The following is a 19065-nucleotide window of genomic DNA, read 5'->3' as shown; positions in this document are numbered from 1 at the left end:
CCGAACTATCAGCTATAAACAGGGAGGCTGCTGTACAAATGGGGATCAGTTATGCTTTACATCTTATTCAATACGGATAAGATCCTAGGTGTAGGCCGGGCAGGGGTGGCACACGCCTTTAATTCCAGCAATTGGGAGGCAGAGGCAGACGGAGCTCAGTGAGTTCGAGGCCAGCCTGGTCTACGAAGTGAGTTCCAGGACAGCCAGGACTGTTATACAGAGAAACCCTGTCTCGAAAAAAACAAAACAAAAAAAGATCCTAGGTGTAGCAGCCTTAAGGTGGAGGTAGATAATAGTATTAGCTTCCCAAATTATGGCTTTAAATCCTACCTTGTATCATCACTACTGATCTGCTAAACTCAGAGAGCCTCTCCCCTGTAAAACTCATAAATGTAAGGAATTTCCTTAGTTAGGGGAGTCGCTGTTAGCTCTCCAAAACCTCTTTCTCTCCTTGAGAGAGGCCAGCATAATTCCCGCTCAAAGAACTACAAAGCCCATAGGGCCTTTCGGCCAGGGCGCCTGCGCAGTGAGCACTTCTTCCATTGTGTTCCTCGTTCCCGGGCAAGACCCGCCCCGCGACGCTGTGGCTTGCGCTGGAAGAAGCGGAAGAAGATGGCGCTCACCAGGTGGGTTGTTGATTTAGGTCCTCGATACGGAAGGGTCTGGGAGTACCCATCTTTTCCTTTTTTTTCCTGCCTGGACTGTGCGGGCAGTGACCTGGCCTGGGGCGCAGAGGGACCCTGGCCGAGACCATGGCTAGAACCTCTCGCGGGTTTCCTTGGCGACTAGGCCGCGCCAAAGCCGGGGTCTTTCTTTAGAGGCTTCCCGGGCTGAGTTCGCCTCTTCCCTGGAGCCGAGAGCCACGGCGTGGCCTCGTGCGGAGGAGCTCACGTGTGCTTCGCGTAAGCAGCGCGGCAGGTTGGCGAGCGCCCTGCGGACCCCGGCTGAGGCGGACGCGATGCGCGGTGGAAAGCAGCGGCTGAATTATCCCTGCTGAGCAAAGCGCGCCAGTCTTGTGTGTGGCTTTCCAGCCGCTTGTGTGCTTTGGGCTTTCCCCTTTCTCTAGTACTCTCTTTTCAGAAACAAAGATTTTGCAAAAAGCAGAAGGAGTTGGGGATGGCTCAGAACCGACCAACATTTTTTTAAATTGGCAGCAGTAGGGGCTGCTGTTTACTAAATGCTCCGCGCTTTAACTTTGGACCTTAGAATTTCTTTTGTACATAGAACCACCTCCGACTTTTTGCTGTTCCTGGTTGCCTTGGTTACCGTATGTAAAGTGCTCCCATCCTTTAAGAAAAAGATGCTAAGTGGGAGATTTCCAAAAAGTTATGTAACTCCTAGTTGCTCCGAGTGGAAAAACTTTCCATGCGAACTCAGCAGGAGAAGTCTGATTGGGTATAAAGCAAATGTTCATTTTAGGATATTATCTTTCACCTGTTAAACCCACTTCTCATATTTTCTTGGCTTGTAACAGTATGAATCCTAAAGACGTTTTGGTCACGGGAATTACTGTTCGTTGTCCTGCTTTGTGCTAGAGATTGTTTGTATAGAATGAAATGTATTTTTTGCCACCGGAAAGATGGACAAGTAGATACACAGATTAAAACTGCAGGCAGGAGGGTCTGTATAGCTGGTTTAAGGCCAGAAAGAAAGAAAAGAGAACATAGCAACTAGCCTGTCCACTTAACACACTTGGCAAAAAGATATCAGACGAGGAATTGCCTAGATCAGATTGGCCTGTAAATGTGTCTGTAGGGGATTGTTTTTCTTGCTAGTAGATGCAGGAAGATGCACACCACTATGGGCAGCACCATTCTCTAGGCAAGTGGTCCTGAACAGTTAAAGCTGGATGAGCATAAAGCCATTCTGCCAGCCATCAAGCAGTTTATGTGGTGCCTTGCCTACCTGCTGTCTCTGTCTTTCTCTCTCCTTCTCCTCCTCCTCCTCCTCCTCCTCCTTCTCTGCAAGAAAGCGAGTCTCTCTTACCCTTGATTGTGAGTGAGATTTTACTAGCTGCCTCTTGAGTTCCTGCCTTGACGTTCCATGGTGGGTTGTGACTTGGAATTGTAAGCCAAATAAGTCCCTCCTTTAAAACTGTTCTTTGCCAGAGGATTTTAATAATGAAACAAATGAAATTAGAGCCAACAGAAAATGCTTATTTGTGTAGTACTAGCTAGCCTTAGTACCAAAAAAATTGGAGTGAGTTATGCAGACTGTCAGGGTTACAGGTAGCAAACATTTGAGTGTTCTTCAGACACTGTGGTATAGATTGGTAGGGTTATGAGGGGGAAAGGTGGAGTTTGAAACGAATGCACTCAAGAACAATGCCAGTGGTGTGGTGTGTATTATGTGCCTAACAAAGCAATGACAGATGAAGTCTCAAAATGGCCAGGCTTGGGGACCACAGAGCTTTGAGTTGGCCTTCATTAGTATGTTTTTTGGTGTCCCTTATAAAAACTAGCAAGTGTGAACTGGAGAGACAGCTCAGTGATTAAGAGCACTGGCTGTTCTTGCAGAGGACCTGGTTCAGTTCCCAGCACCTACACAGTGACTCACAACCATCTGTAACTGTAGTTTAGGAATCAGACTCCCTCTCCTAGTCTCTGAAGGCACTAGGCGTATATGTGATGCACAGACAGACGTGCAGGCAAAGCACTCATACACATGAAAGTGAAAGAAACCTGTATTTTTAAAAATTGTGAACAAGCGAATGTGTTGGGATTTTTGTTGGTTTGTTTTGGTGGGATTTTGTTTGTTTAGTTTCATGAACTGTCCCAGCAAATGAATCTTACCAAGTGGGGGAAGAAGAGGGTGCTAGGTCCCAGAGGCTGCACCTGTAGTGGAGGACACACCTTATCCCTTCACTAACTGGCTAAGCGCAGAACCTTCTCCTTATAACCTTTATTAATGTAAGGTATTACCTCAGTTCTGCTGCTGATGGCTGCTGTATCTCTACCATATTCCAGCTTCTGCTGCCAGGGGCTGCCTTTGCTAAAGGACCTGGTCACCTGAAACCCATCTCGGCACATCTCTATACTGAACCTGAAGAGAATATTTAATATTTAAAACAGTAGACCTGGTGGTGGTGCACGCCTTTAATACCAGCACTCAGGTGACAGAGCTAGGCAGATCTCTGAGTTCGAGGCCAGCCTGGGCTACAGAGCTAATTCTAGGACAGCCAGGGCTGTTACACAGAGAAACCCTGTTGAGGGCAGGGAGCAGGGACCCCAGTTTGTAGCCAGTGGAACAAAAGTACTGGTATCCACCGGGTGGTGGTGCATGCCTTTAATCTCAGCACTCAGGTGGCAGAGCCAGGCGGATCTCTGAATTCGAAGCCAGCCTGGGCTACAGAGCGAGATCCACGACAGGCACCAAAACTACACAGAGAAACCCTGTCTGGGGGAGGCGGCGGGTGGGGACTGGTGACCAAGTCTTGGCAGTTGTCAATTGGAAGTAGAGACAGTTTTTGTGGAATTGAGTCCTCAGTCTCTGGGATCTGGATTGGATCAGGAAGTGCTCCCACTACAGTCTTCTGGAGCACCATTTGTTTGCTTGGTATGGGAAAGTACTTCCCGTGTTGGGTGCCAGGTGTCGGGTTGATTACTTGGTGAGATGGTAAGGTAAACTTCCTGTGTCTTTTTACTTCCTGTCCTCACAGAGCTTACTTCTGTTAGGAGAGAGATTACATAAAACAGTCAGTAATGCATTCAGATAGTAAATGCTATGACTAGGTTAAGGCATTATGATGTAACTTAGAGGTTTGGGGTACAGGGCCAGCGAGAGATGTCTTAGTGAATAAGAGCACCTGCGAAGCTCAAGATCTGAGTTCCATCCGTGAGCCCCACATGGTGGAAAGAAAGAACTGACTCCCACAAGTTGTCCTCTGACCTATGACGGTGCCATGGCGTAAATACACACCCCCGCTCCTACACAAACCAAAGAAAAATGTAATTTTTGCTGGGTGTGGTGGTGGCGCATGCCTTTAATCCTAGCACTCTGTAGGCAGAGAGAAGCAGATCTCTTGTGAAATTGGGATCAGCCTGGTCCACATAGAGAGTTCCAGGAGAGCCAAGGCTACATAGTAAGACCTTATCTCAAAAAATTTAAAAAAAAAAGAAAAAGGAAAAAGTAATTTTAAAATTAAAATTTGTGGAACAATGACTATTTTGATTTGGGCAGGGTAAATATCTCCAGGATGCACATGCCACACACCCACAGTGAGTAAGTTTAAAAACATTCCAGTTACATCACATATTCAATGTTTTATGACAGAGGGGATGACAAAAATAAAGGTTTTGAGCTGGCTTGTTTAAGTAAAGAGGAGGAGGTTGCAGTGATGTGGAACAGTGACTGTAAAAGACAGTGAGTCCGTGTTCCCTGACAGGACCTGGACAGTGAGGGACAAAAGGAGCAGAAGGTGTGATGATTCCTCTCCTCGGGTTGCTCAGTCTGCTAAGAGGATCGATAAGCGAACAGATGATTGCGATACAGAAAGACGACAGGCAGTGTACACATGGCCTCGAGGGCATAAGTGCAGACAGCTAACCCAAACTGGGGGGATCAGACATCTGCGGGACTTAGGTGAAGTAGTATTGGACACTGTTGACTGGTTCATGAATGTTCTCATGGAACACCTCGTGAGGTAGATCTCTTCTTACCTTTTACGATGGAGCAGCTGTTTGAGAGCAGGTAATGTCCCCGTGTTTTTAAGTTGCATGGGTGGGTTTTAAATTTGGAAGTCCCCAGTCTGGATTTGATCCTACTGATGTATGCACACACTGTGCCTTTCCTTATCTCTTCCTGTTTCTGTAGTTTGCATTTGCATGTATGTGATTATCTCTCCTTACAAGACCACATACAATCTTTCCGAGTAGACATTCTCAGTGTCTGCTTAGAATACTGCCTGCGCCAAGTCATCAGTGTGTATTTTTTAAATAAATAATTAAGTTTCCCTGCTTAGCCAGGGGTTAACAAGGAACTTGACTTCTATCTTTCCTTAAAAATACTTACCTACTGGTATCTTTTTTTTCTGGGGGGGGGCTACTTTGGATATCCTTGTGGTAATAGTTACAAAACAAAAAGTTTAGGAAGAATTCTTTGACTAAATTGTAAGTAGCTACATATTCAGGATTTCTGCTGTAGTTCTTTGACCTGTTGTGTTTTAAATTTCATTCTAAACTAGATCCCCTTGGGGAAATATTTACATGTGCCTCTAGTAGTCTTTCTTTTATCTGCTTCTTGGTTACAGTCTACTGTAGTTCTTGCACCCACCCCACCCCCAGACAGGGTTTCTCTGGGTAGCTTTGCGCCTTTCCTGGATCTCACTCTGTAGACCAGGCTGGCCTCGAACTCACAGAGATCCACCTGCCTCTGTCTCCCGAGGGCTGGGTGGTGGCATGTGCCACCACCGCCAGGCCCTTAAGATTGGGCTGTAGGCAAGATTGTTGTGCATTTTTCTTTTCTTTTCTTCCTTTTTTTTTTTCTTTTTTTTTTTGTTTTGTTTTGTTTTGTTTTCTGAGATAGGGTTTCTCTGTGTTACAGTCTTGGCTGTCCTGGAACTCGCTCTGTAGACCAGGCTGGCCTCAAACTCACAGAGATCCCCCCACCTCTGACTCTCTAGTGCTGGGATTAAAGGTGTGTGCCACCACTGCCTGACTAGTTGCCACTTTTTTTTTTTTTTGTTTTGTTTTGTTTTGTTTTTCGAGACAGGGTTTCTCTGTGTAGCTTTGCGCCTTTCCTGGAACTCACTTGGTAGCCCAGGCTGGCCTCGAACTCACAGAGATCCGCCTGGCTCTGCCTCCCGAGTGCTGGGATTAAAGGTGTGCGCCACCACCGCCCTCTTGCCACTTTTTATCAACATTAAAATAGTCAAAAGTCAGGCACACAAAAGTAAGTTTTCGGTGGTGGTGCACGCCTTTAATCCCAGCACTTGGGAGGCAGAGCCAGGCGGATCTTTGTGAGTTCGAGGCCAGCCTGGTCTACAGAGCGAGATCCAGGAAAGGCGCAAAGCTACACAGAGAAACCCTGTCTCAAAAAAACAAAACAAAACAAAACAAAAGTAACAGTTTTCGAGTTGGGACGGGGAAAGAATATAAGACCAGGAAATGACTTCTGTGCATCCCTGGTGGTGCAGACCTTTAATCCCAGCACTGGAGAAGCAGCCATATCTACACAGTGAGACCCTGTCTCCTCCCAAAAATAGGAAAGCACAGTAGTGTTGACATTTATCTATAAACTCAACTCCAGAGGCTGAGGCCAGAGGGTGGCAGGTTCAAGACCAGCCTGGGCTACCTGACTAGACCTTGTTAAAACAAAAATCAGGAAGGATTCTTAGGAAACAATGCACTGGAGGTTGGCTTCTGTGTAAAGTACGGAAGTACAGAGTTTGGTAGCTTGTCAACCATGTGAAAATACCTGTTAGTGTTTAAGTCCGGACATCTGTTTGCCCTTGGTATGGTCAAGGCATTTTCACTGTGTGTCTCTGTGTACTTCCTTTCCACACATAAGAAAGTGATAAGTACTGAATGCTTCTATAAATCATTGAGAAGTCTATTGACTGAGCAAAGAAAAATTGTAATAATTAAATGTGTTTGGTTTTTAATTCTGTTTTGGTATTTAATTCTGGTTTCCTGTAGCTTTTTACCTGCGCCCACTCAGCTATCTCAGGACCAACTTGAAGCTGAAGAAAGAGCAAGATCTCAGAGATCGCGGCAGACCTCGCTGGTCTCCTCTCGAAGGGAGCCTCCCCCGTACGGATACCGGAAAGGCTGGATTCCGCGCTTGTTAGAAGTAAGTATGGGCTGAAATTTATTATTGTACATTTGTACAATAAATTTAAACCCTGGAGAGTGATTGTTAACAGCAATGTGATGGAAATAATGATGGTAAGTTCTGAAAGCATGTTCTTCCTTCCAAAGACATTTTCCTCTTGCTTATTGTCACTGTTTGTGATGAGGAGAGAATCACTATTTTTGCTTCTTACTGTGCTGAACTGTTGAACTTACACAAAAGGAAGTAGCGTACTTTTACAGAAGTAGACCTTCCAGCCCATGAACAATAATAGGAGAGTAAGAAACAAATAAAAGATGGAGCAGATGGCCCAAGAGGCAACGGCCCTCACCAGCAAACCTGACAATTTGATTCCCAGAACCCACAGTGGAAAAAGAGAACCTGTCCCCAAACTTTTTTACAAGCACTGTGGCATGTGAATGTGCCCCATTCATCTCTCTTTCTCCCCTCCCTCTCCCTTGTTACCTCCCTCCTCCTCTGTCACATATACACAGACATATACTAATAATAATAAATAAAAATTTCAAATCTTTGTAAGGAGAAGAACCAGAGTGGGGTTTGCATTTGAATTGTGTCCGCTCCCGCCCCACCTCCAACAGTGAGAGTAATACCATGTCATAACTCAGAGAGAACGTTCCTTCAGGGAAAACCCTGGTGGTGTCTCCTCTGCTGACTTATCTCTCTTGTGTGCTTTTTAAATCTTCAGTTTGAGAATGTTAGCACATGCCTGGTCATGGTATTACATACATTTTTAGGAGTGAATATAAGCAGAGAAGAATTTGGAATGTTTTTTTCATACTTCTGATTTGTCTCCAAAGAACAAATTTCCTTGACAGAGGCAGATGGATCTCTGAGTTCAAAAGGCCAGCCTGGTCTATAGGGTGAGTTCCAGGACAGCCAGCACTACACATAGAGAAACCCTGTCTGAAAAACAAAACAGAATCTCTGCTTTCGTTAAGCCTTTTTCTCTCTCCCAGTATTCTCATTTCTACAAGTTTTCCTTCATTTCCTGACCATGCTCTAACATTCTGAATGAACTACACCATTTTTGTACCCAGTTACTACTGTTTTTGTTTTGTTTTATTTTGTTTTTTTCTTTTTCAAGACAGGGTTTCTCTGTGTAACAGTCTTGGCTGTCCTGGAACTCATTTGTAGCCCAGGCTGTCCTCGAACTCACAGAGACCCGCCTGCCTCTGCCTCCCAAGTGCTGGGATTAAAGGCACATGTCACCACCGCCTGGCTGTTTTGTTTTATTTTATTTTAAGATTCATTTATTTTATGCGTATGGGTGTTTGCCTACGTATCTGTGTACCACATGCATGCAGTGCCCTTGAAGGTCAGAAGAGGGCCTTGGGTCTCATGGAACTGGGGTTACAGGTGGTTGTGAGCCACCGTGTGGGGCCTGGGAACCAAACCTGAAAGAGCAGCCAGCACTCTGGAGCAGCAAGCCCCTCCAGCTCCTTGTAGCCCTTTCCCACGTGGTTCCGATGTCTGCCTTACAGATGAGGTCTCTGCCTGCTCTTCAGTCTGCCCCCAGGGGTCTGTAGTGTGGGATTAGAAGCACTGCTTAGCACTTGCCCAAAGCTGTGAACGCTGTCTCCCATGTTTGCCTGCCTCTGCCCACTCCATTAGCTCTAGGAAATGAGCACCTCCTAAGAGCCTCCCTGCCTTGTTCCAGCATAGCCCTGGGGTTTTGTGTGGCTTTCTCTGATGTTTCTGTTGTTTGGGGATTTGGTTTGGTTTGGTTTTGTCTCTTTTCATCTGGTCTTTAGGAATCCTGCTATATGAAGGCCAGTCCTGCAGTTGTTAGGAAAGGATTTTGTTCTTGGTTTTGGTCTCTCTGGAATTAGCGAGATGTACAGCAAGATAGTCTCCAAGAGGCTGGAATACCTTCCTGTCTGGAGCCATGAGGTAGTAGGGGCTGCTCTGATAGAACTCTAGAGTGGTTAAAAATGTACTTTGGGGGGCCTTTCCCAGATTACAGAGTGGGGACAGCAGGCCTTGTTTTCCATACAAGGGAGCCTCTGAGCTTGATGACATCTGCTGGCTGTTGTCTTTAATAGTCCTAATTGATTATCAAAGGTTTCGTGTATCCTAGTGGACCAGAGCAGTTCATTTGGAAATCAAACTCATGGCCAGTTAATCTGAAAATGCCTGGGATGCTTTGAGGGGAGTGGCTGTTGTGTGAAGACGGCATTTTGTTCTAGTTTTCGGAGTAAAGGCTGTGATTTTCTGGCAGGCTTAATGACCACATAATGCCACAGCTACAGTTCTGAAGTGCTGATTACAGTCGAGGAACTCCAGCATAGCTGAGCATGTGTCAAATTGATGCTCTGCGTACAGGAAGCACTTTTCTTCAGCAGACTTTTATTTCTGCCTAATTTGCAGGAAAATACCTCTTCACTTTGTTCTGTTGGTTTTCAAAACTTTAAACCCTCCAGTAAATAAGCATATTGTTCCTAGGAATTCACATCCAAGACCTATTGAAATAGTGTGTGAAAAAAACCTTATAAAAATGAATTTATTTTTCAATAAATACCTTCTTATTGATGAATTTCAATGTTTTCTCTAACATTCTTGGTAATATAGGTTGAGTATACCTTACATAATATACTTAGGACCAAAAGTAGCTTAGATTTCAGCAGGTTTTTTGGTTTTGGATTTTTTGGGTTCTTTTTTGTTTGTTTTGGTTTTGTTTTTTTTGGGTTTTTTGTTTTTGTTTTTCGAGGGTTTTTGTTTTTTGTTTTTTGTTTTTTTTTTTAATATTTGTATAGACTTAACAGATTTAAAACAATTATGGCAGCCAGGCTTGGTGGCCTGTGCCTTTAATTCCAGCATTTGGGAATTTCTATGATTTCGAAACCAGCCAAGTCTACATAGTGAGTTCCAGGCCAGCCAAAGTTAACGTAGTGAGACCCTTTCCTGGGGGAAGACATTAATTTAAAAAAAAAAAATATGGAGCAGGGGGACCTGTCATTGCTCAGAAAGTCTTGGGTTTTTTGTTTTGTTTTCTTGGGGTTTTTTTGTTTGTTTGTTTTTTGTTTTTTTACTAAAAGGTATTTCGTGGTATTAAAACGACAGCTCAGCTGTACCTGGGGAGACTGACTCTGTGAGTAAGAGCACTTAGTGCAAGCGTGAGGAGATGAATGTGAGTCCCTCGGCACTCACAAAAACAGCTGTAATCCCAGCATTTGTGGGCCAAGGGCAGGTGGAGTCCAAGAGCTTGCCAGCCAGCCTAGCCAGAAAATAGAGAGTTTCTGGGTCCAGTGAGAGGCCGTCTCAAGGCAATAGTGTGAAGAGTGGTAGAAGTAGACACCTAAGATCCTATTCTGACCTCTGTATGCCTGTACATGGGTGCCTGCCCTGCACACTGGCGTGTACATCACACACCCACCTTTACATGAGGTAAAGCTTTTGAAGTCCAATTACCTGGATTTGCATTCTGCACATGTGCTAGCTATGAGATCTTGAGGAGTCCTTTTGTTGTTTTGGAGACTGGGTCTCACTGTGCACCCTGGCTGGCCTAAAATTTGCTGGCCTCAAACTCTTCCTTCCTTCCACCTGTGCCTCCGGAGTGCTGGGATTAAAGAGGGTATGCCACCTCTCCCAGGACGTTTACTGTTTGTGAGCCTGAGTTCTTTCCTTAGGAGAATGCTCAAGTGTGAGTTAGACTTGATCTACAGAGGCTTTTAGAAATATTCAACACTGCAAATTATTGGCAGAACACTGTTGTACTTTAAAAATTATAGTTCTCATTCTTGTGAGGATGTATAGTCACTGTTAGAGATGTGAACCTGGGTGGTGGCTTAGGTGTCATCCCACTGAAATAGGATCACTTTGGCTCAGGAGTTGGGGGCTATCTTGGCCAGCATAGCAAATGCCTTTCTAAAAATCACTCTCTATGGTCCATAAATTTCATTCTTCAAATTCGTAAGACAAGAACCCCAAAGCAACTGGTTCAGGTGAGCCAGGATTTTGTAAACTCAATGGCCATTAATGCCATCCCAAGCCAGTGGCTTTGGGGCTCTTGTCTCACGGATTCAAGATGAAATTCACAGACCATAGAGATTGAGTTGTTGAAGGGTTTTATCGTAGAGCTCTTAGAGAAGGTGGGGATGGGGGTGTTGTAGCTAAAAAGGCTTTACTGGATGCATGTGTAAGCTGGTCAGTCCGATTTCCACTCTGCACATGTCCTCGGTGTGGTTTCCAGGAAAGGAACACAGAAATAAGGAAAAACCTGACTTTCCTTCTGGCATCCTTGGCCTCTGACAAGGATGAAGTTGCCCACAGGCCCAAGGACATTTCTAGTTTTTAGTAACAAGAAAAAAAACTTGACTTTTAGGTTTTTTGTTTTGAGTTTTGGGTTTTTTCCCCTAAAGCGTCATGGCCGAATTCTATACCCTGTTCTTATCACAAGGACATGGCTAGGATCAATCCAAAAGAAAAATGTGTGACTCATTGTGGGTCCTGTCTGTTTTGTCTCTGGTGTGACAGTGAGTAAATGATGTGTTAACAGAATCTGATTCTAAGAGCATCTCTTGACATTTCTCCTGGGGTTAGCTTCACCTGATGCTCTATGGATATGTCTGTGTAGAATGCTAAAACTAGTCTTTGGTTTGTACTAAAATTTCTGTTTATTTTGTTCTAGGCTCTTACATAAAACGCATGTTCCTTGAGAAGGCCCCTCCATGACTTACTTGTCCATGTATCCTTAGCATCATTTCCTCTGTCCTCCGAAAGGACACACTACACTAGTCCCACACTACATTCTCGGAGAGTTAAGACACTTGCTGCTTTTGCAGGAGGACCCAGTTCAGTTTCCAGCACCCATGTCAGGGAGCTCACAACTACATGTAACTCTAGCTCAGCGAATCTGACCCCCTCTTCTAGCCTCTGCCAGCATCTGCGCACACATCACTCACACACACACACACACACACACACACACCGGCACCTGCACACACATCACACACACACATCTATCTCTCTCTCTCTCTCTCTCTCTCTCTCTCTCTCTCACACACACACACACACACACATACACCCCTCTCTCACACACAAACCTCTCTCTTTCTCTCTCACACATATTACACACACACACACACACACACACCTCTCTCACACACATACACACCCCTTACTAAAGAAGAAAAAGAAAATGCTTTCCTCGGATCTTCCTTTATTTGCTTTCTCGACATTGCGGCTTCCCCTCGTATGATTTCTTCATGGTACTTCCTACACCCAAAGAGTGTGTATGTTTTTACACCTTTGCCCACTAAAGGTCAGCTGCACGAGATGAAAGCCTTGCCTTGGCTCCCTGCTGCCACTCACACCTAGCACAGATTCCATAACCTGAATGAATTGCTACTTACTACTAAATACTCTTTTTACTTCTTTTCTTGTAATTTACAGGATTTTGGAGATGGAGGTGCTTTCCCAGAAATCCATGTGGCCCAGTATCCACTGGATATGGGGCGAAAGAAGAAAATGTCCAATGCACTGGCCATTCAGGTGGATCCTGAAGGGAAGATTAAATACGATGCAATTGCTCGACAGGGGCAGTCCAAAGACAAGGTAATCTCTCGTTGGTTTGTTGATTTGTTTTTGGTTTTTTTCTTGTTGATAAATACTTCGTGGAGTTTTATTACATTTTGTGGAAATGATAAATCACTTGCCGTTCTGGATTATATAAAAATAGCAGTGAAGTTGGAGCTGGAGAGATGGCTCATTGTATAAGAACACTTGTTGTTCTTGCAGAGGGCCTGAATTCAGTTTCCCAGCACCCACATGTTCCAGGGACTCTGATGCCCTCTGACCTCCAGGGGCACCAGGCATGCACCTGATGCACATAGATTATGCAGGCAGAACTTCATACATGTAAGATAAATAAATCTTTTAAAAAGCAGTGGAGGTAGGGCTCTAACTGATGGTGCTTGGTGTGCACAGGCCCTGGGTTTGAGTCCAGCAGCAAAATCGCTGAAATCACTATAAAATATAGAGCTGTAAAACATACTTAGGTTAACTTTGTCACCAGCGTGACATTGTGCCTTGAAATTCTGCACAAATTAGTAATAGCTGCAGTCCCCTTTAGAGCAGTCCAGCGCAGAGCCCAGGCTGGCCTTGAACTCAGATCTTCTTGCCTTCGCCCTCCCAGTGCTGCAGGCCACACCTAGCAGTGATAGCTTTCCTACTTAGGTTTTGTTTGATGTTGCAAAAAGTTATTTCCAAAAGTGCTACCAAACTTGCAAAAGTCAATAATCCCAGACTCCTAAGAAAAATCAGCTTTGTTTCTGGCCTTGCTAGCGATAGAACCCAGAGCCTCACACATGCTAGGCAATTGTTCTACATCTGAACTGGGCCTCCTTTTACTTTTGTCTGTATACAAACTTCCCTCCATATACTTGAGGAATATCTACACAGATGCTTCATCTCTTTACTCTTTGTGGTGGTACTAGAGACCCCTGAGCTATAGCCCACCTTTTTTTTTTTTTGGTTTGGTTTTTCAAGACAAGGTTTCTCTGTGTAACAGCTCTGTCGGTCTATCCTGGAACTTGCTTTGTAGACCAGGCTGGCCTCTGCCTCCCTAGTGCTGGGATCAGAGATGTGTGCTGCTATCATCTACATCCCCACTTCTTATTTGAGTAGTTCATTTGGATATAACACAGCCTCCTTTTGCCACCCAGATTTAGTGTCTTAAAAGGTAATCCCAAGACCCACAGTAATAAATAATAAAGGTAATTCCAAGACCCACAGTAAAGCTTCAAATAGTCTCCTCACAGTGTGGCTGCACTCAGAACTGTTCTGAAGTCCCTGCTTCGTTCTGTTTCTCTTGTAAATAATACTGGATAGAAGCAGATTGCCTTGGGATTGCTGGTGTCCTCAGTACCTCTTTTACCGCTCCTGACTTCAGTTTGACCCTCTAAAGCAGCGCTTTTCAATGTGTGGGTCACAACACCTTCGGGGGTTGAATGTCAAATTTCCCGCATATCAGATATTTACATTACAATTCATAATGGTAGCAATGAAAATAATTTCAGGCTGGATGTGGTGGCATACACCTTTAATCCCAGCATTCAGGAGGCAGAGGCAGGCAGATCTCTGAGTTCAAGGCCAGCCTGGTCTACAGACCGAGTTTCAGGACAGCCAGGGCTACACAGAGAAACCCTGCCTCCAAAAACCAAAAAATAATAATAATAATAATAATAATAATTTTATGGTTAGGGGTCACCACAGCATGAGGAACTGTATCAAAGGGTCGCAGCATTAGGAAGGTTGAGAACCACTGCTGTGAAGTCATACCCATTATCCGTTGTTCCTTTATTGTAGCTACTGAGCTTTAGAAAAATACAATCATTCTAATTTTTTTTATCCCTGGTGAGTCCCTGTTCCCTCTAACACCTGTCCCTGTCCACCCTGCCTGGTTGGGAACAGATGACTCTTCCATCTGTTTGAGTATAGGTGTGGAAGAAAGCGCCCTGTTTCTCTTGTGCTTGTCTTTTCCTGTGTCACCTCCCGGGCACTAGGTATTTTGTCCTTCAGCTGCTGTCCAGCAGGTACTTGCTCTTCTTGTCCGGTCTTCCACGCTCCCTCTCATACCACTGAGCCTCCTCTCTTGTCTTCGCTGTCCTGAAGGTCTTGACGGTGCTCATGTCCGACCATCTGCTGCACCTCCCTTCCCATTTCAACTCAGTGCTCATCTCAGCTAGTTGGCCCAGGCAGCTCTCTGGGAAAGGGCACTAACATGCTTTCTGTTCACAGCACATTCTATGTGTTCTGAGGTAGTTTATTTCTGTGGCTACCCTTGCCTCTCCTAGGCAGTTGATTGTTAAAGTCTGTGCCCTGCTCAGTTTTCTTTGCCCTTTTATATTAGTGTGTATAAGATGCATCTGTCTAGAGTTCGTTAAATAATACTAAATTATATCCAAACCTAAATGCATAATTTGTAAAGCTTGTGCTTGCTAAGCACTCTACCACTGAACTACCCCATAATTTGTAATTTATACCTGATTGTATGTTTGAATTACATAAATGTCTTCCTAATCACCTCTGCCAACAGTCTGGAAGTTCTGTTCCTTGTTTTATATACATACATAATATACATGCGAAGGTACGTACATACATACATATATTTATTATGCAAGTAGAGCTGAGCATAGTGGTACACACATGCAGTGCCAGCACTTATAAGGCTGCAGCAGGAGAGTTGCAGGACAGGTCAGCATCTCTGTTAAAAAGGAAAAAAAGAAAAAAATTTGGTATTTTGGGCTGACAAGATGGCTCGACAGGTCAGGGCACCTGCTGCCAAGCCTGACAATTGAGTTTGATTCCTGAGAGTCACATGGAGAGAATCAAGTCCTGCAAGTTGTACTCTGACCTTGACATACATGCCGTGGTACATGTGCACCCACAAACGTGCACATAAAGTAAATAAAATGTAAAAAAAAAAATTGTATTTTACAAGTAGTATGTTCTGATGGTAAAAGAAACCTGTGGGGAGCCAGATGTGGTGATACATGCCTTCACTCCCAGCAGAAGCATGCACATCTCTTGCGTTCCAGGCCAACTATAGACAGGACTACATAGAGAGCCCCTGTCTCTAAAGACAAAACAACAACAACAAGATCCCCATTTATCCATGGTCTTCCTTGCTTTTCTGGTATTTTGTTTGCCAGAGGTAGCAGCTGTAACTGCAGTGATGTATGTCTGTCCAGATTCTATTGTGTATTAGATTGTTCAAACTGAACCGTAGAACTTGAGGTTTCAGTATGTGGCCAAAGAAAAGAACATTTCCAAAGCATTATCCTTCGCGTAATAAAGGGCTTTTGTTTATAATGTAGCCACTAAAACTGAACCCAGAGCTGGTCATTTAGAGGGATCATTCTTAGGTCCATAAAACACTTTCAGGTTTTGCTTTGTCTTGTGTTTAGCTAAGAGTGGATGGATTGTGTTGCGGTGCACTGAATACATAGCTTTGGTTGAGTAGCTGTCACATCCTTTGGCCTCCTGAGGGGTGCTTCTTGACAGTTCAGAGCTGTCTTGAGAATTATACTGTGTGCAACATGGCTGGTGCTGCCTGTTGAATGCCAGCAGTTCCCTGGCCACCACTGTGTCTTAACCAGAGCCTCCTGTTCGTGCACAGAGCCTTCCGAGGGAAGCCAGAAAAAGCAGTAGTTCCCCCCTTGAAAACCGTGGGCTTTTTGTTCTAGGAGAAAGAGGACTACTTTATACAAAACGGATTTGGGGGGCTGGGGAGATGGCACAGTGGTTAGTTAAGAGCACTAGCTGCTCTTCTAGAGGGCCCAGGTTCAATCCCTAGCACCCACATGGCAGCTCACAACTGTCTATAACTCCAGTTTCAGGAGATATGAACTCTGTCACACAGATATACATGTAGGCAAAACACCAATGCACTTAAAAATAAATCTTGGGGAGAAAAAAAGAAATAAAACTTAAACAGAATGGATTTTTTAAAGTGATCATCATTCAGAAGACTGGTATGCAGAGACTGGTATGATGAAAACAGCCTGTTTGATTTTGAGTTTGTACTGTAGTATAGTACAAAGGTTTCCGGTTTATTCCAGAGGAGACTGGTATTCTTTAGGAACAAGGGAGTGCTCACTGAAATATTAATAGTGAAAGAGCGAGGCCATAAATGTTAGTGATCGGTATAAGAGGGGAAAAAAGACTTCATATTTGAGAAAAGTCTAAGGCCATTGATCTCTACATGTAAAAGTACAGTGCATAAGACATTTGTAAGAGAAAACCGCAAGGAAATGTTTCTTGGGATCCGTTTTGATAGAACTTTATAGACTTGGGTGATGTCTTAAAAGCCATGGCGTGTGCAGTTTTCCTTCTGCGGCTGTCTCGTGGACAACGTGCTGTGCATGGTAGCACCTAAAGGGATGTTGTTAACCTCGCCTCTCGAGCTCCAACAACTTCAGATGACCCTGTGAGAAAGCCCATGTTATTACCTTGTTTATGTTTGCAGGTGACATGGTGGATATGTTGAGCGGCTCACCTTTCGGTCAGTCCTGTTCTGGTCAGGAGAGTAGTCAGATGACATGCTGCTTTCTCTTTATATTTGAAAGATGTTTTTATTTTTACATGTATGAATATGTTGCCTGTTTGTGTGTATGTGCACCACATGTGTGCCTGGTGCCTGTAGAGGCTGGAAGAGGGTGCTGCCATGCCTGGCCTTGCTTTCTCTCTTGATGATTAGAGCTGTTTGTGTTCCTACCTTATGTTTATGTATGTTGTAGTTTTCAGATATGCCGAGTTTCTTCAGCACATTTTGTTTTCAGGCTGTAGACTATGGGAGTTTATAGTTAATTACCACAAAGGAATCTTGCTCTTGAGATGTCCTTCACTCTGTCTTGTAAGATGCTAGAATCTTACTGATGCTTGTTTAAAGCATTATTAACTTTGGAGTACCCAAATAAGAAGCAGCAAATGGCTCTTCTGTGCTAAATTAGTATTGAGACTATATTGAACATACATGATGACTACTAGGGAGCCATTTACTTGGAATCTCCCTGTAATGTCTACCGTGGAAAACTGGATAAGTCATCACAGTCTCAGTGTTCTCCTTTACAGTATTAGAGAGTTTTCAGTTTGTGGTGGTATAGATTTTTCCACCCTGAAAAGAAATAAGGCTTTTGAGGTTGGTTACTAGCTATGTGATCCTCATGTACTGCACCTTATACTCTTCTCATTATTGTATGCTTCTGAGTTCCTTATAAAATGAACACTCGTAAAAGACAGTGTCATTGATGGCCCACGTATCAGTGGTTACACCTGGGCCAAATTCCCAACCCTTCTCATCCTTCAGTAGTAAGCTGAACATTTCAGTCGGTAGCTCCGGGAAATCAGTACTTTGTATAGAAAGTTCTGAGCCAGGCACTAGTGGCACACTTGTCCCTGCTCACTGGAGGGTGAGTCAGGAGGACCCTGGAGCATGGTAGTTTGGGGTCAGCATGGACAGCACGCCCTCTTTTCTGTCTCTCCTCCTCCCACTATCCTACATGAAATAAGGCACCTCTAAAGGACAGTTAGTCTTTCATTTATACAAAAGAAGTCCCTGAGTGCCTTCTGTAGACCAGGTACTGTTGCAGGACCCAGAAATCCATTAGTGAGTTTTCTCATTGGTAACTAGGTATGATTTTGCAAGCCTTGTGGGTGGATATAAAGGTTAAATCAGTCTGAATCACATGCATGCAAGTAGAACCACATGGTATCAAATAATAAGAGCTCAGTAAATAAAGCTGTGATCATTATTTTCATTGTTTTAGCAAGGTGACTTAGGAAAAAAGCGTAGTGTGATGAATGCTTTGAAGAGAGTAGACAAAGTGCTGAGGTGCAGAGTGATTGGGTCTGGAGGGGCAGGCAGACCTCAACCAATTTGGAACACAAGAGATTTAGAACTTGAAGAACTCTACACCTCCTTGGAGCTGGGAAAACTACAGTCTGTTCAAGGAACAGAAGAACTGTGTGCCTGCGGCGGGAACGTGTACTGTAAGCAAGAGAGATGAGGCTGTAGGCAGAGCCGGGTTGGAAGTAGCCAGTGTTTCTTGCACTGTTGCTTGAGTAGGAAATTGAGAACAGTTTACATCCCGTTCAGCTGTTTTAAGAGATACATGGTAGGTTACAATTTTAGCTTTTAGTGGTTAAGTTGTCTTCTGAAGAAAAAAAATGTGAAGATCACAGGCACCAGGAATTTTGTTTCTTGCTTATAAGTTGCATAAATTGTCTTTTTTATATTTGTTTTTGTTGTTTGGGTATTACTATGTTTGTTTCTTTTTGTTTTTAAGACAGGTTCTCTCCCTAGGTAGCACTAACAGGCCTAGAACTTGCAGTGCAGACCAAGCTGGCCTCAGACTCAGAGATGAACTGTTTCTGCCTCCCAGGTGCTGGGGTTAAAGGCGTGTGCCACCACTTAAAGATTCATTTTTATGCATGTGTAATGTGTTTGCCTGTATGTGTATATGAGGGACACATGTGCCTGGTGCCCTTGAAGGCCAGAAGAGAGTATCAGATCCCCTGGAATCAAAGTTACAGACTAGTGTGAGCTGCCTTGTGGGTGCTAGGAACTGAACCTTGGTCTTTTATTATAAGAGCAGAAAATGTTTTTTAACTACCAAGTCATCTCTCCTGCCCCATAAATTACTCTTTTTATGTATATGTGTCAAAGAATGTCTAACAAAAGTATTAAAATCTAGAATATTTGTTAAATTTCTAGTATCTTTTTCCTTTAAAGTCTGCCATGTACATTTTAATGAA

General features: G+C 44.0%; 1 protein-coding gene across 1 annotated transcript in view; it reads left to right on the top strand.

Moving 5' to 3' along the window:
* Nucleotides 1–537: 537 nt before the first annotated feature.
* Nucleotides 538–19065, top strand: part of Snw1 (SNW domain containing 1) — a 33289-nt gene continuing 14761 nt past the window's right edge. The window contains exons 1-3 of the mRNA XM_059253047.1: nucleotides 538–626; nucleotides 6636–6789; nucleotides 12202–12363. Coding sequence (XP_059109030.1) covers nucleotides 613–626; nucleotides 6636–6789; nucleotides 12202–12363 — 330 coding nt within the window. The 5' untranslated portion in view covers nucleotides 538–612. The remainder of the gene's footprint in view (nucleotides 627–6635; nucleotides 6790–12201; nucleotides 12364–19065) is intronic.

Source organism: Peromyscus eremicus, unplaced genomic scaffold, assembly GCF_949786415.1.
Source record: "Peromyscus eremicus unplaced genomic scaffold, PerEre_H2_v1 PerEre#2#unplaced_1181, whole genome shotgun sequence".
In the NCBI taxonomy this organism is placed as follows: Eukaryota; Metazoa; Chordata; class Mammalia; order Rodentia; family Cricetidae; genus Peromyscus; species Peromyscus eremicus.
This window is presented reverse-complemented; position numbering and strand designations above follow the sequence as displayed.